The 22,684-nt window shown below is 43.4% G+C and overlaps 1 protein-coding gene across 5 annotated transcripts in view; it reads left to right on the plus strand.

Moving 5' to 3' along the window:
* pgm2l1 (phosphoglucomutase 2-like 1) overlaps positions 1-17,059 on the plus strand; it is a 147,589-nt gene extending 130,530 nt beyond the window's left edge. For all 5 annotated transcript variants that reach the window (XM_043692556.1, XM_043692557.1, XM_043692558.1 and 2 more), the window contains 4 exons: positions 732-861; positions 2,452-2,641; positions 9,533-9,666; positions 13,048-17,059. In XM_043692556.1, coding sequence (XP_043548491.1) covers positions 732-861; positions 2,452-2,641; positions 9,533-9,666; positions 13,048-13,147 — 554 coding nt within the window. In that variant the 3' untranslated portion in view covers positions 13,148-17,059. The remainder of the gene's footprint in view (positions 1-731; positions 862-2,451; positions 2,642-9,532; positions 9,667-13,047) is intronic.
* The last annotated feature ends 5,625 nt before the right edge of the window (positions 17,060-22,684 follow it).

Consider the following 22,684-nt stretch of genomic DNA (forward strand, 5'->3'; position numbering starts at 1 on the left):
TGCAACGTATAAGATAGACAATGTTGGCTGAGTCACATGAGTACCTGCCATGTACACGGTGGGAGGTGTTCCCACGCGTAATAGTGGTATCTATGTCCACAATCTGACACGTCTTGCAGCGTCCACCGTGACAGGGTTGTATGGAGTTGTCCTGACAGCCTGGCAGTTTGCTATGAACAATGATCTGTTTGAGGTTTGGCGGTTGTTTAAAGGCAAGTAGTGGAGGTGTAGGGAAGGTCTTGTTGAGGTGCTCCGAATCATATCCAATGTAACTGATTTTTCTCATCCTGGAACCATTCTCCTGAAACTTTTTTGAGCAGTCTGTAATGCCATCACATCCTAACATCTGGCACCCAGAATTGGATGGAGTTGTCCAGTTGAGGTTGTACCAGTTTTTTTAATATAGGTTTAATGTAACTTGCTTACTTTTATACTCTCTGGCCTGAACAATAAGACCTGGGATCTCTGTGATTTATTAACTTCACCCTAAACCTGTACTGCCTGATCAAATGTTTTATGCATATGTACCTTCAGGGCCCCTGCTACCTTGCTTTCATTCTGTGTTCTTCCTACCAAAATGAATCACCTCTCACTTCTGTGCATTAAATTTTATCTGTAGCATTGATTAGTGTCGTCTTTCTGCTTTTTATTTTTGCCGACCAGACTTGTCTGTTTTTGGATTTCTTTTATTTACACTTTGGATTCAGTTATTTTTGCTCTCACTGTCTTAGGATTTCTGTGTGGTACACTGGTGCTTGATAAGGATGGGGTGAGTGCTGCTGTCGTCGTGGCAGAACTAGCAACATACCTGGAAACCAGAAAACTCACCATAACTGATCAACTGAATAACATATATAGAACGTGAGTAGAATATGATTGGTATTGAAGGAGGGTTAGAACAGGATTTGTTGTAGTTTAGTAAACCTGTCCCTTAAATGTTCATGCCTCTGATCCTGTTCTGTTTTGTCTATTGTCTTCACAATACATGGCTCTCAAACTCTGTTCTTTCATTTCTGCACCCTCCCAGTATGGTGGGATGAATATCTGCTGGCTAGCAAGATCCTACTTGAAATTGCACTCGCAATATCAAATGTTCCTTGGCTTTAATCCTGACTTGTAATGATGTACTGTCCTTTCTTTCAGAATACATCCAGGTGGTGAGGAAGATAGAATAGAGAGATGTAACAGTGGTGAAGTAAAAGTTACTCCTGTAAAGATAAATCAAGCATAATATATTGTTGGTACAATGCAGAGGGAATAGGGCATATCCTGAGATTGCTTACAGGGGCTACTGGAAGATCATCCTGGAGAGTGTTCCATTCCCAACATAGTAGGAAATCAGGAATTAAGACTAAACAGGGTATGGCAAAGCAGTTTGGTCCTGTATATTACATGACCTGCAGAATGTATGAAATCTTGGATGCTCCTAGCAATCAAGATGACCACATCTGCAGGAAATGCTACCCGTGTGATCAGCTTGAGCGCTGGGTTTTGGAGCTTTTAGGAGGCACAGCAATATGTCTGCAAGGCTGGAAGTCTCTGACATCAGCTCTAAGGAAGAGTCACCTGGACTCAAAACATTAGCTTGCTTTCTCTCCATGGGTACTGCCTGACCTGCTGTGATCTCCACTCCAGCCCATCTATGAAAAGTGCTGAACAGTGGCAAATGTAATTTAATCCTAAAAAGTATTGGTGTACATGTTCATAAATCTCTGAAGGCAGGACAGGTGGGCAAGTGGTTAAGTGGGCAGTTTGAACACTTACCTTTATCAGTCAAGGCGCTGAATGCAAGAGCAAGGAAGTTACAATGGAGCTGTATGTAACATTAATTAGGCCACAGCTGGAGTACTGTTTGCTGTTCTAGTCATCACATGATAGGAAGGTGGTTGCACTAGAGAGGGTGCAGAGTAGGTTCACCAGGATGTTGCCTGGGATGAAGTGATTCAGTAATGAAAAGACACTAGGTAGACTGGGGTTCTTCCCTTGGAGCAGAGAAGGCGCAGGAGGATGTGACTGAGGTATACAATGCTCTGAGGGGCAGAGACACAGTAGATTGGAACAAATATTTTCACTTGGAGGGACTTCAATAACTAGAGAGCACAGTTTGAAAGTAAGGAGTGGGAGGTTTAGAAGGGGTTTGAGGGAAAGAAAATTCACCCAGGATATTAGAAAGTCGCTGCCTGAAAAGGGGGTAGAGGCAGGATCCCTCAAGATGTATTTGGATGAACTCTTGAAACACCACAGCATAGAAGGCTGTGAGCCACGTGCTGGAAGGTGGGATTTTGAATAGTTGGATTTTTGATGAGCAGCCTGGACACTATTAGTTGAAGGGCCTCTTTCCATGCTGTAACAATCTATGACTCTTCTTCTCTCTCCGTATTAAATGATGTGCTTATATTCTGAAGGTGTTTACATGTTAACCGAATGTTGGCATTCACTGCCTCTGTTTAGATATGGTTATCATCTCTCCAAGACTTCCTACTTTAAATGCTATGAACCTGCTACAATTAAGAGAATGTTTGATCGACTTCGAAACTATGAAAAAGACAATCAATATCCAGATCACTGCGGGCAATTTGAAATTTTGTATGTGAGAGATGTAACTACTGGATATGACAATAGTCAACCGAACAACAAGTCAGTAAGTATAAACATTAAGTTATACTTTGCCCATGAGCCATCTGGAAGCTGCAAACTGAATGACAGATAATCCCATAGGCCCTGGGTCACATTGAGATACAGTTCTATGGGTATTGGCAGCTCTCTGATGCCTTGCAATGGTGTGAGCTTTGACCACTAATATGACAATGTTATTTTATCATCAAAACAGACTAGATGTTGCTACAAGTTGTGTATATTTCACATCGTTTTTAGATTAGGATCCAGCTATTGAATGGTCACAGCAGCAACAGCATCTTGCAATTGGTATGGATTGCTCGCTGGCTTGGACACAAGACCAAATGCAGACAGCTATTTAGACTGGCAGGAGGAAGGAAATGGTGTTTTTCAGGCTCAGTGCCGGCACCACATTCAGAATTCATATTAATGATTTAGACTTTGGAAACACAACAGATGGAATTTTTTTTCAGCCTTTGAATGGCATAGGGAATGGTGACAAATTTGGGGAAATAAGACAAGAATGGAAAAATCTGATCCTCTACATTGAGAAGAAAAGTGTCCGATTGCACCTTATTTCCATGCTAATCTCCCTTCGTTATTGCCAGTTCATCATTTTCCCATGCAGAGGTGAGAAACAAGACATCAGCAATTCCTGACTTGAAAGTTAAAGTAGTAACCTGGTGGAGGCAACTTAGAATCACAGAATTCCTACAGTGTAGAAAGAGGTCTGACCCTCTGAAGAGCATCCCACCCAGACCCAGCCCCCACCCTATCCCTGTAACCCATGGCTAACCCACCTAACTTGCACATCCATGGACACTGGACAGTTTAGCATTTACAATCCACATTCCTGGACACTGGACAGTTTAGCATTTACAATCCACCTAACCTGCACATCCCTGGACACTGGACAGTTTAGCATTTACAATCCAACCTAACCTGCACATCCCTGGACACTGGACAGTTTAGCATTTCCAATCCAACCTAACCTGCACATCCCTGGACAGTTTAGCATTTACAATCCAACCTAACCTGCACATCCCTGGACACTGGACAGTTTAGCATTTCCAATCCAACTTAACCTGCACATCCCTGGACACTGGACAGTTTAGCATTTCCAATCCAACCTAACCTGCATATCCCTGGTCACTGGACAATTTAGCATTTCCAATCCAACCTAACCTGCCCATCCCTGGACACTGAACAGTTTAGCATTTCCAATCCAACCTAACCTGCCCACCTTTTGGAGTGGGAGCAAACCAGAGCACCTGGAAGAAACCCACGCAGGCACAAGGAGTAAGTGCACATTCCACAGTCACCCCAGGCTGGAATCAAACCCAGGTCCCTGTGAGGCAGCAGTGCTAACCACTGAGCCACATGCTGTACTAGTGGTTCAGTGACTTACTGGCTGCTTCTCTGGGCCTCTGTCTTGAGAGCTTAAAGAGTTGTGGACATTCACAGTACAAAAGGAAGCCATTTAGTCCATTGTGCCTGCACCAATCAGCAATTATGCCCTATCTATGCCCCTCATAATCTTACACACTTCTGTTAGGTCTCTTCTTCAGGAATGAGGCATTCCTGAAGAAGGGCTTATGCCCGAAACGTCGATTCTCCTGTTCCCTGGATGCTGCCTGACCTGCTGCACTTTTCCAGCAACACATTTCCAGCTACAGATTGAAGAAGTGCATTCTATGTGCCCTATCTATGCCCCTCATAATCTTACACACTTCTGTTAGGTCTCTCCTCAACCTTCGCTGCTCCATGAAAAATAATCCCAGTTTATCCAACCTTTCCTCTTGGTTCAGACACTGCAGCCCAGGCAGCACCCTAATAACTCTCTTCAACACCCTCTAGTGTAATTTCATCCTTTCATCTGTAATGTGTCTGGAATGGTGCTCCAGTTGTGATCTAACCAGCATTTCTAACAGTTCCAACATAACCTTCTTGCTCTTCTATTCTATGCCTTGTTAAATATCCCATACGCCTTCTTTATCTGCCTATGAATGTGCATGGCAAGATCCCTTTGATTGTCAGTACTTTCCAGGCTCCTATTTTCATTGTATAACCCTGGTCTTGTTAGCTCTGTCCAAGTCTATCTTTCACACTTTTCCAGATTCAATTCCATTTGCAGCTGCTATGCCCAGCTGATCAGAATGTTGATATCTGGCTGCAATTTACGCTATCATCCGCACTGTTTATCACCTTACCTGTACAAGAGTGAACGAGGAAGATTTAGGGCGTAGAAAAATAGAAAATCATGAGTACGTAGGGTCAAAGGGTGAAAACAATTGTCAAGAGACAAAATTAATGTTTTTTTTACTTAAATGTATGTATTCTGAACAAAGTAAATGAGCTCACAACATCAATACAAGTGAATGCTGTAGATCGTACCCATTAAAGAGACATGGTTACAAAGAGCTCAGATCTGGGAACTAAATATTCAGGGATATGTGGCTTCGAAAGGACAGGCAGAAAGAAAAGAGCATTGTAACAGGATGGAATAAATACGATAGCAAGAAATGATTTGGATATAAGTTTGCTCACTGAGCTGGAAGGTTCATTTTCAGATGTTTCGTCACCATACTAGGTAACATCATCAGTGAGCCTCCGATGAAGCACTGGTGGTATGACCCGCTTTTTATTTAGGTGTTTAGGTTTCCTTGGATTGGTGATGTCATTTCCTATGGTGATGTCATTTCCAGTTCTTTTTCTCAGGGGGTGGTAAATGGGATCCAAGTCAGTGTGTTTGTTGATAGACTTCAGGTTACAGTGCCACGCATCTAGGAATTCTCACACGTGTCTCTGTTTCGCTTGTCCTAGGATGGATGTGTTGCCCCAATCAAAGTGATGTTGTCCTCATCTGTATGTAAGGATACTAGTGAGCGTGGGTCATGTCATTTTGTGGCTAGTTGATCATGTATTCTGCCACAAAACGACATGACCCACTCTCACTAGTATCTTTACATACAGATGAGGAAGGACACCGCTTCGACTGGGACAACACATCCATTCTAGGACAAGCCAAACAGAGATACGCACAAGAATTCCTAGAAGCATGGCACGATCAACAAACACACAGACTTGGATCACCATTTACCACCCTGTGAAAAAAAGGACTGGAACTGACATCACCAACCCAAGGAAACCTAAATAAAAAGCGGGCCATACCACTAGTGCCTCACCGGATGCTCACTGGTGATGTTACCTAGTATGGTGACGAAACATCTGAAAACGAATCTTCCAGCTCAGCGAGCAAACTTACATCCAGAACCTCAACCTGAGCTACAAATCTTCTCAAAACCCGCTAAAATGGTTTGGGGCTGGAAGATGTAGATTTCTTCTGGGTGGAAGTAATTTTTTTTAAAAAAGCAAGATGATACTCTAGTAGTAATCTGTAGGCTCTCTAAGGGTTCACGAGTTATTCTCTTGCTGTTCATAGATTTAAAATTCCTGGTGCTTTCTCATGCTACGCACTCTTGTACCTTTCCTAATTTTTTTTTAAAGTTCACCCCTGCCCTCTAGAGACTCCGCCATACTGACCCTTCAGTATCTGGTACTTCAGGACATCATTATTGCTCATTGGAGCTTACTACCCTCTCACATTGGGTCCTTCCAGGTTGTTTTGGTGCATTTGTACAAAATGCAATTTATGATTCTTACTTTGCTGGTGCTCAGTCACTTATTTGAATGCTGTGGTTTGACTTGTCTGACTAGTACAGACCAAAAGGCAGGCAGCTTGTCACAGTTGCCAGCGCTGAACAATCAAGTTGCTTTATGGCACCGTGCTACAGTATGTTCTTGCAACTTATGTGGCAAACACACTACTTATGCCTCAACTAAATAGCCATACCTGAAAGTCAAACCAGACCAATCCTGAATGGAACAAAGAGTCAGTCAGGTGTTTGTGCAACACTCCATCAAGGACATTGTCCTGAGGTTAACTACGATCATTCAGAGGTTGATATTCTTGCAGTCCTGGAACTGAACCAAAATCAATCTTGTATATCAAGTCCAAACAGTCCAGGGATTGCTGGGATATCAGTTGGGAATCTGTGGAAAGCCTCAGTGCAGAATCTGAGTCATGTGCAGTCAGGGCTATTCTCACAATTCAGTCCTGGGGCATTGAGCTGTTAACATTATCATGGTCCATCCATGTGTGTTGGAAAATGTGCAGAACACAAGTCGGGGTTGGGTTGCAGTATTTGTTGTGCTTGGAGGGATAATGACACCAAAGATGGCAACTCCAAACTTAAGGATGCGATCTGTATTGCTTAGGAGTATATTTGTTTTAGGGGGAATTCTCCAAGTCGTTATCAGCCTGCTTCAATCAACGGGCATTGGACCATGATAGAGGGCATAGCAATGTGGTGTGCCAAATGCAAGAGGGGGAAAATTGGGGACTAGTAGATAAAAGGTTTAGATGAGCATGTAGAGAGCCTGAAAGTTGATGGGTTTGTCTGTGAGGGATACACAAAACTGTGGGGTGATGTGATCTTGATGTCAGGCGGAGTTGGAGCACACACGTACAGCAGTGTGATCTGGATTCTCTGCCTCCTGTGATCACATCCTCACTGCCAGCCAGAGCAGAAAAATAACTGCTAACAAGTTTTATTTTGTTTTGGGGTCTTTGAGAGTAGGGTCTGGTTAAATGTTGGTCAGCATTATGCATGAATGAGTTTACACTTCCTTCTTAAACACTAAGGCAAAAGAACCTTTGTCTCCAGAGAAGGGTGCATTCACACATGATCACATTGTCATATGCTCAAGGTGGCTGTACGTGTGGAACAGAAGAGAAGGCAAGAACTTATTACTGTACTAGGCAGTTATATTACCTTTGACATCAGTGATCTTTTCATCAAAGTGCCAGTTAATCATACAGCACAGACACTGACCCTTTGGTCCAACTCATCCATATCAGCCAGGTTTCCCAAACTAAACAAGTCCCATTTGCCTGCATTTAGCCCATATCCCTTTAAACTCTTCCTTTTCACGTACTTGTCCAAATGTTTTTTCAATGTCATAACTGTATCTGCATCTACCATATCCTCTGGCAGTTCATTCTATAGACTAACCATTCTCTGTGTGAAACATTGCCCCTTAGGTCCCTTTTAAATCTTTTCCCCACCACCTTAAAATTATGCCTACTAGTTTTGAACTCCCCTTCCCTAGTAAAAAGACCTTTATTATTTCCCTTAATTGCCCACTTCACGATTTTATAAAACTCTATAAAGTCACTCTAAACCTCCTACACTCCAGGGAAAATAAATTCCAGCTTATCCAGCTCCTCCTCCTAACTCAAACCCTCCAGTCCCAGTAACATCCTTATAAACCTTTTCTGCAGCCTTTACAATTTAATAATATCCTTCCTATATCAGGGTGACCAGACTTGTACACAGTACTCCAAAGGTGGCCTCACCAACGTCCTGTACAACTGTAACATGACGTACCAACTCCTATACTCTGAGTTTGGACCAATGAAGGCAAGCGTGTCAAACGCCGCCCTCACCATCCTGTCTACCTGTGATGTCGTGTTGTAGGAACGATGCACCTGAACCCCTGGGTCTATCTGGCTTACTTCTGGGTAACAAATAAATCTGGAAGGAGGGTTATTGACAACAATAATAAATAAGTGAAATCTTGCAGCTTTCAATTCTATTCAGATGACTGACGTTTTCAAAATGTAGGAATTAACAACTGTCATCATTTTTGTGGATTTAACTACTTTCCTTTTTCATTAATTGTTTTAAAAAATCTTAGTCACACTCATTAATGTAAGCGTTGAAGGATCCCTAAAATCAGATGCTGGGCAGAATGCTCATTAGAGATGGGAAATGCTTCACCAAAATAACTTTTACCCTGCTTGGGATGCATGAAGAGGCTGCTTAAATTTGACACAATGGCCATTTAGCCATGTCCTACAACTAAAATGATAGTTAACAAGACGTTTGTTGATTGAGATTGCATTTAAATATTTATAGTTGTGACGAGGTCTTTGCAATGCTGTACCTCCTGTGTGTTCCGAGTTTCGTTTTCCCTTGTGCTCCTACTAGTTCAAAGTGCAGTTCTAGGATCTGCAGCTAGAATAAAGAGAGCCTGCTCCATATTAGATCCTGTTGGTCTGGAAGAATTGAGCAGATGACCCCAGGGTCATTTGTGGCTAAATGGTCCGGACCCGCTGGGAGTGTCCTGCCCTGATGCAGATTTGCCCCAGATGGGTGACACCGTGGCTCAGTGGTAAGCACTGCTGCCTCACAGCACCAAGGACCTGGGTTTGATTCCAGCCTCAGGTGACTGTCTGTGTGGTGGTTACACGTTCTCCCCGTGTCTGTTTGGGTTTTCTCTGGGTGCTCTGGTTTCCACCCACAGTCCAAAGATGTGCAGGTTAAGTGGATTGACCATGCTAAATTGCCCATAGTGTCCGGGAACGTGCAGGCTAGGTGGGTTAACCACTAGGAATGCAGAGTTACAGAGATAAGGTAGGGGATTGGGTCTGGGTGGGATGCTCTTCAGAAGGTCCGTATGGACTTGATGGACTGAATGGCCGGCATCCACACTGCAGGGGTTCTACGCTTCAGATGCAGGCTCGCCCTCAGCTGCAATTCTACAGGGCTGGGGATTGCAGACAGGACATTGCAATAAATCAGAGTTTAGACAAGGTGGCAAGTAGAGCATATTCATTTAAGGAAGGATAGATAAGCATATGAAGAAGGGTTGTGCTGATAGTTAGATGAGTACGAGTAGGCAGAGGTACAAGTGCAGTACCAATATCAGTATAGACTAGTTGGGTGGAATGATCTGTGTCTGTGCTGTATATTCTATCTAATTCTGTAATGGTGCTATATATTGTTGACTTGGTTTTGCATTCTATTCTTCAAATGTTCCAAACTAACAAGTAGTCTGTTCCCCATGACAGGTGCTGCCCATAAGTAGAAGCAGCCAAATGATCACCTTCAGCTTTGTGAATGGCTGTTTAGCCACTCTGCGGGCCAGTGGCACTGAGCCAAAGATCAAATACTATGCTGAGTTCTGTGCACCACCAGGCCAGAGGTTAGTGTTGCTCTATGACTTCAAACCTGATGGAACAATGGTTTTCACCTTTATTTTCTGACCACTACATATTTATCATGGAAAGGTTAGAATGCTGCATAAAAGCTATGGTACCAAAATGAATCACCTCACACTTAGCTACATTGAACTCCATGAATTGAACCTGATGGAACAATGGTTTTCACCTTTATTTTCTGACCACTACATATTTATCATGGAAAGGTTAGAATGCTGCATAAAAGCTATGGGGAGTGCCATCATGAGTATTTACTTAAAATAAATCTGGCTTCTTATTAAAACTAGAAGAGTTCATTATGCCATTCACCTAATTCATGGTCAGTCAGTGACTCAACTCCACTGATGAAAACAGTGCTGAAGGCCCATCTAAAGTCCAAATGTTAGCAAGGGGACACTGGCATCTACCCGACCAATTGTCAAGGTATGTCCTGTACACAAAACTAGGAACAAATCCAACCCAACAATTACTACCCCATTAGTCTGCACCAGATCATCATTAAAGTGATGGAAAGTGTCATCAGCAGTGCTATCGGGCAGCACTTGCTTAACCTGCTCACAAACGTAAATCAAAGAATTGTGGATGCTAGAGTTCTAAAACAAACCAAAACAGAAATTGCTCGAGAAACTCAGCAGTTCTGACAGCGTCTGTGCGGAGAAAACAACAATAAAACGTTTTGAGTCTGGTGACCCTTCTTTAGAACTGTTTTTGTTTGTGATTTGTTGGACATTATCACTGACGCCCAGTTTGGGTTTCGCCAGGGCCACTCCGCTCCTGACCTCAGCCCAGCCTTGGTTCAAACATGGACAAAAGAGCTGAATTCCAGAGGGGAGGTGAGAGTGACAGCTCTTGACATCAAGGCTGTATTTGATCGAGTGTGGCATCGACGAGCCCTGGCAAAACTGGAGTCAGTGAGAGTTGGGAAAATCTCTCTGGTTCGAGTCATACCTGGTACAGAGGAGCCTCGATTATCTGAAGGGCATGGGTGGGAAGAATTTTGTTTGGTTAATTGAATGCCAGATAATGTAGTTAGCCAAGCATCGGGACCTTGCAATCTTGCCAGATAATCTGAAATTTGGATAATTGAATGTGAGATAATCGAGGTTCCTCTGTACTTGGTAGGATAGTTGTGGTGGTTGGTAGGACATCTTTCTCAGGATATTACCTGAGGCTGAACCATCTTCAGCTGCTTCATCAATGATATCATTTCCAACACATGGTCAGAAATGAGGATATTTGCTGATGACAGTGTTCAGTACCATTCACAATTCCTCAGATACTGAAACAGGCCATGCCCATATGCAGTAAGATCTGCACAATATGCAGGCTTGGACAGTGCTAAGTAGAACTTATGCCATGTAAGTGTTAAGCAATGACCATCTCCAACAAGAAAGAATCTAACCATTGCCCCTTGACGTTTAATAGTGTCGCCATCACTGAACCCCTACCATCAACATCCTGGGTGTTGTCATTGAACAGAAACTGAACTTTTCATACTAGTACTGTTTCAACAAGAGCAAACAAGAAAGTAGGAATCCTGGAGTGCATAACTCAACTCCTGACTTACCAAAGCCTGGCTGCTTAGTCAGCTCCTTCCAAACACATGGTCACTACCATCTAGAAGGACAAGGATGGCAGATACTTGGGAACACCACCACCTGCAAAGTCCCTTCCAAGCCACTCACCATCCTGCCTTGGAAATATATCACCATTCCTTCCCTGTTGCTGGATCAAAATCCTGGAATTCCCACCCTAAGGGCATTGCGGGTCTACCCATAGCATGGACTGCAATGGTTCAAGAAGGCAGCTCACCCCCACCTTTGTAAGGGCAACTAGGGACGGGTAATAAATACTGGCCAGCCAGTAACACCTGTGTCCCATGATAAATAAAAAGTATCATAATTCTTGTCCCATTGTTTTTTAATGCAATTTCTGTGAAAATAAACTGATGTAGCGGTAAAGTGAAAGAACACTGTAGATTTAGATTACAGATATTTGCCCCACTGATATTTGTTCAAATATCACTGTGCTTTACATGATCACAAAAGACAAACTTCATACAAGTTTATCTTGTAGTTTGAGAACTGGTTGTCCCTATTGCACCTCCTGCTGGGACAATAAAACTAAATTCCACTTCCTTGTGCACACCTCCTGTATTGTTCAGTGCTTCAAACTTTTATCTGTGTTTCTCCAAGATGATGCAATTATCTCTACTTCAACCCCGTCCGTTTTTAAAGAAAAATTCTCCTAAATCTCTTGTCACTCATTTGAAGTGGTTTACCCCTTCTGCTGTCCATCAAGGAAAATTAAATTCATTGCATCAAAATACTAATCTATGTCTCTCATTCTTTCTTCCTCCTGTAAAAATGATTGCAGTTGCTAAAGTCTCGGCTCATTACTGTAATTTTTAACCGACATTGTACAGTGATTTTAATATTCTTCAAAATTATACTGCTCAATCAGAGAATCCCTATCGTGTGAAAGCAGGCCATTCACCCCATTGAGTCCACACCAATCCTCTGAAGTTCATCCCACCCCCTCACCTTATACCTGTAACCCTGCATTTCCCATAGCTAGCTGAAAATGTGTTGCTGGAACAGCGCAGCAGGTCAGGCAGCATCCAGGAACAGGAGAATCGACGTTTCGGGCATAAGCCCTTCAGGAATCCTGAAGAAGGGCTTATGCCTGAAACGTCGATTCTCTTGTTCCCTGGATGCTGCCTGACTGGCTGCACTGTTCCAGCAACACATTTTCAGCTCTGATCTCCAGCATCTGCAGACCTCACTTTCTCCTCGAAGATTTCCCATAGCTAATCCACCTAACCTTCACATCCCTGGACACTATGGGATAACTTACTATGGCCAATCCACCCTAACCTACACATCTTTGGACAGTGGGAAGAAACTGGAGCACCCGGAGGAAACCTGTGCAGACACTGGGAGAATGTGCAAACTCCACACAGACAGTGGCCCGAGGATGGAATGGAACCGATGTCTCTGGCACTGTGAGGCAGCAATGTCAACCGCTGTGCCACCCAAAGCTGCATACTGTAATGTAATTGTAACCTAATTATTGCCCTAGTTAAATTTATCCTTTACTTTTGTGGTCTTTGTCCCCTATTTATTAAAACACAAGACACTGTTCACTTATTCTTACGGTTTTATGTAGCTATTTCGTATACAAAGGATTATGTTTTTGGGGTCTAGCAGACTGTGCTCCACAATATCAGCACACTTCTATTGAACATGTATTTCCAATTTATTTGTTTGTATTTTTTCCTCAATTCTAGTTTGTTCAGGGTATGGCCCATTGTTACAGCTTGTACCTGGGTTTAAAGATAACTGCTGTTTGCTTTACATTTGCAGTGGCACAGCTTACCTGGCTGAAGAGCTCAACAAACTGATCGATGCAATGGTCAAGAACTTCCTTGAGCCAGAGAAGAATGGTCTGATAGCTCGTCTATAAACTAATTCAGCACTAGCAAGTGAATGTGCGTGTGTGTCTGGAGTTCAAGTAAAAAAGCACAGAGCAAATGTCACCTGTTTACACTAAAGAGCTGAAATTGAGGATATTATGGGTGATAAGTGTGTGACAAATCTATATTTTGGAGACCCTAAAGCCCTTCAATGTTCCTGGAAGGCAGCTATCTTCGACTTGGAGAAGCTGCCTCTTTCGTTGACCAGGAAGCTTTTTGTCATTTTACATCTCTGCTTTCTGCTTCTTGGTGCTGTGCGTTCATTCATTGGCTGCAGCTTCTCCTGTTTAATAGAAACTTGATCACAAAGTTATTCAGTCTCACTAAATGGCTTGAGATTAGGTTCGTGCAGTCAGTATTTTGCATTATAGATGCTCTATTTGCAAATTCAAGACACAGCCCCAGTACAGCACAGCTTGGGAGGTCTGTAAAAGTGCAGACAAACTGGCTATCATTATAAAGTGATGAAAGTCAGTCCATGATGTGACACTCTGTCAAGAGGGACAGAAATCCATTATAGTTTGGAACTTTCCATTGATCCCCTTCCTTTTTGCTTATTATTAATTTGATTTTTTTTGTTAATTTGCACAAAAAAGTTTACCTTGTGAACTGGAAACTATTGGTATATTTGTGTTTGAAAAATTTACTGTCCTTTTGTTTGCCTTTCTTAGTAAGATTTTTTTTTTTCTGTCGCTGCTACACATGCCAGACACAGCGAAAATGAATAGCTACAAGCATTGACTTGTGATGTAACTCAGTGACCCCCACTGCCTCTCGTGAGGAACTGGGTAGCCTGTACTAATTGTTCCCCTGGTGCAGAGCTTTGCTGTCTCTTCACCTTGTGAGCTGTGCTTCCATTATTTACAAATTTCACAGCAAACTGGCAGCCCCCTGGTGAGGACAGACACCTGCCAGCCCTTTGTCTAGTTAAGACTCAGATTGGCACTCTCCATCTTGTGGACGTAGTCTTTTGTATGGTCCAGGATTGTGCATTGGACTTCATCCAATCAGTCTTCAATATCACAATTACTGCCTGGTCACCCTGACACCAGTTGGATGGTTGCAGTATATGGTAATGTGAACAGCACTGGTGATTCTGGGAACTGTTGTTTCTAGACTGCTCGTTTTTGTACCTATTTACTGCTATGAAATTTTATGCAAGTGCATGTGCTCGCAAATTGGGTGCAAGCTGGTGTCTTTGTGTGTGTGTGTCATAAGACCTTAGTGTGTGTGAATCTGCAGTTTTTTGAGCCCTAACTAACTGCTGCTGAGAGTGTTCGGGTGGAGAGTGGGTGAGAATCTTGTCTCTCATTCTGTTCCTCCCCGTGTCTACTTGTGCATTTTAGGCAGAAGTCTTAACCAAAGGCTTAAAAGAACCTACTTAGAATATTTTTTTAATTTAATTATTTGCAGAGATATGCATTGAATGAACTACAAGTCTTATTTTGCATTTTGAATGTTTATTTTACACTCTGCAAAAAGGATATTTCGTTCTTCCAAGTGTTGACTGTAGTCACTTTTTAATTATAATGTTAATTGTATTCATAGTCATAGTACTGCTCTGTTGTAGGTCAAAACCGACACATGACTGAAACATACAGCCCTGAAGATCCAAGTTTGGTTCCGACTCTGCAATAAGAGCTGAACCCAAGCAGGTTATCCATAAAGGTGATCTCCCTCCCTGTGTTAGGGAGGGTCAGATTATTCAGGCGATACTGTGATTCCTAACAAACCTTGTTTGCAAATCTCAAGTAGAATCCAGATCCCTCTGCTCTGCTGTGGCCACTCCAAGGTGAGAATGTCAGGAGAGGGTGAAGTATCAGTATGTGCATGGTACCAATGAGTTTGGCCAGAGCATGAACCAGCAATTTTGAGGAGAGAAGCAAATTGGGGAAAGGAAGGGCTGACATGGGCATAATGAGCCAAATGGTCTCCTCCTATGCTGTATGATTCTGTGAAAAAGGATAGTGGTAAAAGAAACCTAACCAGAGTCTTGCCCAGCCCTTGAATTCAAATTGTGCCCCGTCTGGAAGTGGATATTTGCAATCAGCTGTATAGCATAAGTACTTTTTTTTCTCTTTAATTCCAACTGCAAACTTTATTCTCTAAAAGAAATCGGGAATGTTATTTGCTTGTTGTTAAACCTACAATCTCTTTTGCACTGTTTCCAGAGAAAATATGAACAAGTGACTGTTTCCCAAATACTGTAGTAAAGTTTTGTGTGAGGACAAATGGGGTAAGCTGCCACCCAAACCAAATAGCATTTTGTTAGTGACTTTAAAAATGAATTTTCAAAAGTTGTTTTTTCAGGATTTTTAAGGGAGGGAGAGAAGTAGATTTGCTTTCAGTATTTGAATAGTTTTGAATTATAGGGATGGTTTTGCACTTTGTGACAATGTTTGCTAAGTTTTCCATTCTCTAGTGAGGATGGTGTTCCATGTTCCTATCTTCTTTATTCATAAAAACTGCTGGACATTAATTCACTGGAGTGGAAGGTTGTTGGGAAGGACCTGGTTATGAACTTGTATATACAAATATTAGAAAAGACAAATGCTTTCAGTCTTTCTCTGAAATTCCATTTCCTGTTTACCTTGTACCCTTGAGGTTGAGAGCTTTTTGTACCATTGTTTGGAATGTGAACATCTCTTTGGTCCCTACATTTGAGTCTGTCCAATAAATGTAGAAGTGCAGGGGAAACCTTGTTTGGAATTAATTAGCCAGTCTCTTTCAGAGCACCAAGGATCAGAGGATGATCATTGGGGACTGGAATTGCTGGGGTGCTTTTACTCAACTCTGGAGCCGCCTCAAACACCTTCTGTCCATGTGGTTCAAACTCTTAGTGTCCTGACCTTAATGCAGGTTCTGTGGGCATTCAGAGCTGCTATTAGATATGCCAACTCCTGATAGTCTGTTAAAGGAGGAGTCTGCCCTAGTGCTGCTCAGATCAGCTAGCCAAAGCAGGCTGATGCTAACCACTAGCTTAGGTTCTGATTTCCATGTGAAGAGTTGAGGAAGACCTATACAGAACCGACTGAGGAAGCCCCTAGCTGCTGCATTGCCCAGGACCCTTTCTGCTCCATATGTTTAGTGAACAGAAAGTCCACACTATCTTTAAACAGATTTGGATCCCAAGAGTACAATTCTATCTGTCTACACTGTTGCTTGGGTTGATAAGTTTAAAATACTTAACCTGTGCCCTCACAATTCTGTTTGCAAAAGCTGAAACATTTGCCTCATTGTGTTTGTTACTGACAATAATAGTGATATTACCTCACTGTGTGTACTGTCTGGGGAATTCTACACACATTCTATGTTTTGATTTAAATACATACAGCCCAATGGTATGGTATTATCCCTGCTTTCCAAAGTATTAAAGTTTGAAGAAGGGCTGCTCAGGCTTTTGGGGTAAATGGTAGATTTCAGTGGTCCTGTGTCTTAACTTCCAAGGTGTTTTCAATTGTTCACATTTATCCTTTTGGCTGAATGTTGAGTACACTCTGAAATTGAGGAAGCGTTCACATTATGGCTGGACTAAGGTAAATGATAGCTACAGAACATCAATAAGTGTAGCAGTTTGTTCTACAGATGTACAGTTCAGCTGCTGCTCTTTCTGTAATCTATCATCTCCACCAGCCAAAACATTAGATTTACATAGTCCTCTGTTTTCATTCAACCTTACGCTGCTTATCCCAGCACTTCATTGGGGTTCAGATTCAAATCCAAGCTCTGAATGTGGATATTCAAACTGATCCCAATCAGTTGTCTACCTGCTGAAATGGCCATTCTCACCCCATGGACAGGAGCAGTCATTTAATAAGAACTTGCACTTCTCATGTTCTGTATTGGTTGTATAGTTATTTATGGATGTCATTTATGAATTAAAATCTATAAAGAACAAAGCTGAAAAACAAATCTGACTTTTTGTACCAGAACAAATTGCTGGGAAAATTGAGCAGGTCTGGGAGAGAAAGCAAAGTTAACATTTCGGGTCTTCAGAACTTTTATACTTTGCATCACATTTCATCTATCTGATCAATTGCTTCACTGGTCTGTTCTCCCGAAGGTGCTAAAATCCTCCTGACATTTCCACTTTGTGTCAGCTACCAATCCTGAAGTTATGTTCCACACATCCAGTTCAACAATCAAAGCTACGTAGAGGTCAGGCAGTCCCAACACAACACAGTAAGACATTGCATCAGCTTCCAAATGTTAGCTTTTAACCAACTTTATATCAATTCATGTTACACTTCCACTAACACCACTAGGTCTTAAATTTAGCAGCAAGCCTCCCATTGAAGCTACTCCCACAGCTTATTAGCTGTAATGCAGTTGATCTTGTTCTCTGTGGGTGTCTACCTATTCCGTGAAGTTGAGCACAAGATCAAGGTTAATACAACACACGCAACACTGTAGGAGTCTTGCACAATCAAAATGGTGATTTGTCCAAGATGCTGAACTGAGGATCTATCTACCATCAGGTGAAGGTAAATGATCCCACAGCACTTCTGAAAGTAGAACAGGACAGTTCTCCTCAGTATGCAGACTAACAGTTGTAGGAACAACTGTCGTCAAAACTGGTCACCCACTGGAATGGTGGAAGCCAGGTAAATGTTGGGGAGTTATTGCAGCAGACCTGGTCCCTATGACAGTCCTGACACTAGAAACATCCACAGCAGCAGAACAGCAGTGACTTTGCTGGTTATCAAACTGAAATCAGCAGCCACTGGTGTTTTCAGTGGAGGTATCATTCCCTTCCACACGGAAGGAACCTCTCAGGTTGTCAGAAGTTGGTGTATTATGTGAGCTGCCAGCATCAAATTGATATCCTGGTTACTCCAACAATACAATTAGAAAGGGTTCCCCTCCACTCTGGCCAATGCCTCTTCTCTCGTATGAAAATTTACAACACATCTTTCTGAGGATGCCTCAAAGCAGAGGAACTCCTTGTGCCCTCAGTAACTCTCTGTGGTGTTGTTGATGATACTTGAGGGTGGGGAGTAATGGCCAATGGTGTTATTGTTAGACTAGAAAACCTGGGATTGTTTTCACTCTGGTATAGGAGGTGGAGAGGCGACTTTATAGAAGTTTATAAAATAATGGGGGTTATAGATAAGGTAGTTGTCTTTTTCCTTGGATGGAGGAATGTCAAGACTGGGCTGCACATTTTTAAGGTGAGATGAGAGAGATTTAAAAAAGATGTGAGGGACAAATGTTTTACACAGAGGGGTACTTTGCGTGTGAATGAATGTCCAGATGAAGTGGTGAATGTAGGTAGAATTACAATGCTTAAAAGACACTTGGATAAGTATGTGAATAGGAAAGGTTTGGAGCGATAATGGGCCAGGAGCAGGCAGGTGCAACTAGTTTAGTTTGGAATTATGTTCAGCATGGACTGGTTGGACTGAAGTGTCTGTTAGGCAAGTGTGAGGACTGCAGATGCTGGAAACCAGAGTGATGCTAGAAAAGCAGAACAGGTCAGGCAGCATCCGAGGAGCAGTAAAATCGACGTTTCAGGCAAAAGCCTTTCACCAGGAATAGGGGTCTGTTTCCATGCTGTCTGACTCTCTCCAGAGACCCAGCTAATGTTCTGCCTTGGCAGATGATGGTATTTGCATTAAATGTGAAACTTTATTGCTGGAACAGCACAGCAGGTCAGGCAGCATCCAGGGAACAGGAGATTCGACGTTTCGGGCACAGGCCCTTCTTCAGGAATGAGCAGAGAGTGTTCAGCAGGAGAAGATAAAAGGTAGGGAGGAGGGACTTGGAGGAGGGGCGTTGGAAATGTGATAGGTGGAAAGAGGTCAAGGTGAGGTGATAGGCGTCGGGTTGTTGTGGTTTGGCGGTGGATGAGTCCAATGACCTGCATATCCTCGGTGGAGTGGGAGGGGGAGTTGAAATGCTGTGCCACAGGTTGGTTGGGTTGGTTCGTCCGGGTGGCCCAGAGGTGCTCTCTGAATCGCTCCGCAAGTAGGCGGTCTGTCTCCCCAATATAGAGGAGGCCACACCGGCTGCAGCGGATGCAGTAGATGATGTGGGTGGAGGTGCAGGTGAATCTGTGGCGGATATGGAAGTTTCCCTTGGGGCCTTGGAGAGAAGTGAGGGGGGAGGTGTGGGCGCAAGTGTTGCACCTCCTGCGGTTGCAAGGGAAGGTGCCGGGAGTGGTGGTTGGGTCGGTGGGGGGTGTGGATCTGACAAGGGAGTCGCGGAGGGAGTGGTCTCTACGGAAAGCTGATAGGGGTGGGGAGGGAAATATATCCTTGGTGCTGGGGTCTGTTTGGAGGTGGCGGAAGTGACGGCGGATGATGCGCTGTACATGGAGATTGGTGGGGTGGTAGGTGAGGACCAGTGGGGTTCTGTCCTGATGGCTGTTGGAGGGGCGGGGCTCAAGGGCGGAGGAGCGGGAGGTGGAGGAGATGCGGTGGAGGGCACCGTCGACCACGTCGGGGAGGAACTTGCGGTCCTTGAAGAGGGTGGCCATCTGTGTTGTACGTATTTTGTACTGGTCCTCCTGGGAGCAGATGCGGCGGAGACGAAGGAATTGGGAGAATGGGATGGCGTTTTTACAGGGGGCAGGATGGGAGGAGGTGTAGTCCAGGTAGCTGTGGGAGTCGGTAGGTTTGTAGTAGATGTCCGTGTTGATTCGGTCGCCTGAGATAGAAACAGAAAGGTCTAGGAAGGGGAGGGAGGAGTCCGGGACTGTCCAGGTGAATTTGAGGTCGGGGTGGAAGGTGTTGGTGTAGTGGATGAACTGTTCAACCTCCTCGTGGGAGCACGAGGTAGCGCCGATACAGTCATCAATGTAGCGAAGGAAAAGATGGGGGGTGGGGCCAGTGTAGTTGCGGAAGATGGATTGTTCCACATACCCTACGAAGAGGCAGGCATAGCTGGGGCCCATGCGGGTGCCCATGGCTACTCCTTTTGTTTGGAGAAAGTGGGAGGATTGGAAAGAAAAGTTGTTCAGGGTGAGGACCAGTTCGGTCAGTCGAAGGAGGGTGTCGGTGGAAGGGTACTGGGTGGTACGGCGGGAAAGGAAGAAGCGGAGTGCTTTGAGTCCTTCGTGATGGGGGATGGAGGTGTACAGGGACTGGATGTCCATGGTGAAGATGAGGCGTTGGGGACTGGGGAAGCGGACCTCACTTTCTCCTATTTGCATTAAATAAAAATCTGGAATTAGGAGCCTAATGATGATCATGAAACGATTGTTGGAAAAACTTATTTAATTCACGGATGTACTTTAGGGATGATGTGGAGGTGCTGGTGTTGGACTGGGTTGGGCAGGTCAAAAACCACACGATACCAGGTTATAGTCCAATGGGGGTATTTGAAAACACTCGCTTTCGGAGTGCTGCTCCTTCAACACTTGATGAAGGAGCAGTGCTCCAAAAGCAGGTATTTTTAAGTTGGACTAAACCTGGTGTATTGTGATTTTTGACCTTGTCCTTCAGGGAATTAAAGGATAAAAGCTTTTTCAGTGGAAATCGCACTTCCTTAATCTGCCACCAAGCCCTATCCCATCGGCTTCCATGTAAGCTCCCACTGTTCTGGAACTATGATGGGGGTATCTCACTTCAACACAGCAGCCAGCTGCCCAGCACTGAGACCTCTGCTATTCTGATAGAATTTCTTACAGTAACTATTTGCTATTTTTGCAATCTTGCTGTGTGAAAAATTGCTGCCATTTCTTGCATTGCCACAGTTCAAACAGCACATTATCAGTTATAAAGTGCTTTGTAATGTCCTAAAGGTTGAAAAGCAGGAGGCTGGAAGAACACAGCAAGCCAGGCAGCATCAGGAAGTGGAGAAGTCAATGCTTCGGGTGTAACCTTTCTTCAGGACTGGGGTTTGGGTGTAAGGGGAAAGTAAGGTGACAAAGCAAGAGAATAAAATTGCCAATGTAACATGTTTACTTTAAAGAAAAGGTAATACCACGACTTAGCCTAACATCTGTTATCGGTTATAGTAGCAGAATTAGGCCATTTGGCCCATTGAATCCGCTCCACCATTCGATCATGGCTGATATGTTGTCCAATCCCACTTCCATGCTTTCTCCATGTGACTTTTGTTTCCATTACTAATCAAGAACCTATCTAATCATGTCTTAAAATATACTTAATGATGTGGATTCCATAGTTCTCTGTAGCAGTGAGTTCCAGAGATTCACCACTCTCTGGCTGAAGAAATTCCTTCTTATCTCAGGTCATCCATAAATGGGCATTTTTTTTTCACTCTGAGACTCAGCCCTCAGGTCGTAGTCTCTCATAGGACTCATCTTCTTCACTCTATTCAGGCCTCTGTGTTCTGTAATTTGCAACCAGATTCCTCCGCCCCTCCGCCCCCCAAAAAAACACACACACACTCCTTCTAAACTGAGTATGGGCCCAGAGTCCTCAACTGTTCCTCCTATGATAAGCCCTTCATCCTCAGGACCTCCCTCCAACGACATATATCCCTCCTTAGATATAGGGTCCAAAATTACTCAGTGTTCCAAATGCAATCTGACTAGAGCCTTTAACAGCCTCCGCAGTACATCCCTGCTCTTCTGTACTAGTCCTCTTGAAATGAATGCTAAAATTGCATTTACCTTTCTAACTGCCAACTGAACCGGCATGTTAAGCAAATCCTGTACTGGGACTCTCAAGTCTCTTGATGGTTCAGATTTCTGAAGGTTTTTCCTGTTTAGAAAATAGTCTGTGCGTCTATTTTTCCTAAGTGCATAACCTCACACTTTCCCACACTGTATTCCATCTGCCACTTTGCCCATTCTCCTAACATTGTCAAAGTCCTTCTGAAGCCTTCCCTCCCTCTCCTTAACACCATCTGTCCCTCCACCTATCTTTGTGTCATCTGCAAACTTAGAAAAAATGTCCTCTGTTTCTTCACCTAGATCATTAATGTATGACATGGATAGTTGTAGTCCCAACATTGACCCTTGCGAAATTCCGCTAGTCACCAGGCTGCTATCCTGAAAAAGACCCCTTTATTCCCAATCTCTGCCTTCTGCCAGTCAGCCAATCCTCTATCCACACCAGTACCTTACATCATGGGCTCTTAGCTTATTTAACAGCCTCCCGTGCAGCACCAAATAGATCACACCCGCTGGTTCCCCTTTGTCTAACTTGCTCATTATCTCCTCCAAAGAATTATAACAAATTTGTCAGGCAAAACCTCCCCTTGACGACACCGTGTTAATTCAACTCCACTTTGCCATGTACTTCCAAGTAATCCGCAATCTCATTTTAATATTGAGAAATGTTAAGTCTGTTATAAATGAGGTAAAAGCAGAACACTTAAAGAAATATATATGATCAAGGGAGCCTACGTGGTTTCCTGAAGAGAAATCTAGCTGATTTACAAGAATTAGAGTCATAGAGGTGTACAGCATGGAAGCAGACATTTCAGTCCAACAGGGCAACTTATTCCACACAGAGGGTGGTACGTGTATGGAATGAGCTGCCAGAGGAAGTGGTGGAGGCTGGTACAATTACAACATTTAAGAGGCATTTGGATGGGTATATGAATAGGAAGGA

Source organism: Chiloscyllium plagiosum, chromosome 6 (assembly GCF_004010195.1).
Source record: "Chiloscyllium plagiosum isolate BGI_BamShark_2017 chromosome 6, ASM401019v2, whole genome shotgun sequence".
Classification (NCBI taxonomy): domain Eukaryota; kingdom Metazoa; phylum Chordata; class Chondrichthyes; order Orectolobiformes; family Hemiscylliidae; genus Chiloscyllium; species Chiloscyllium plagiosum.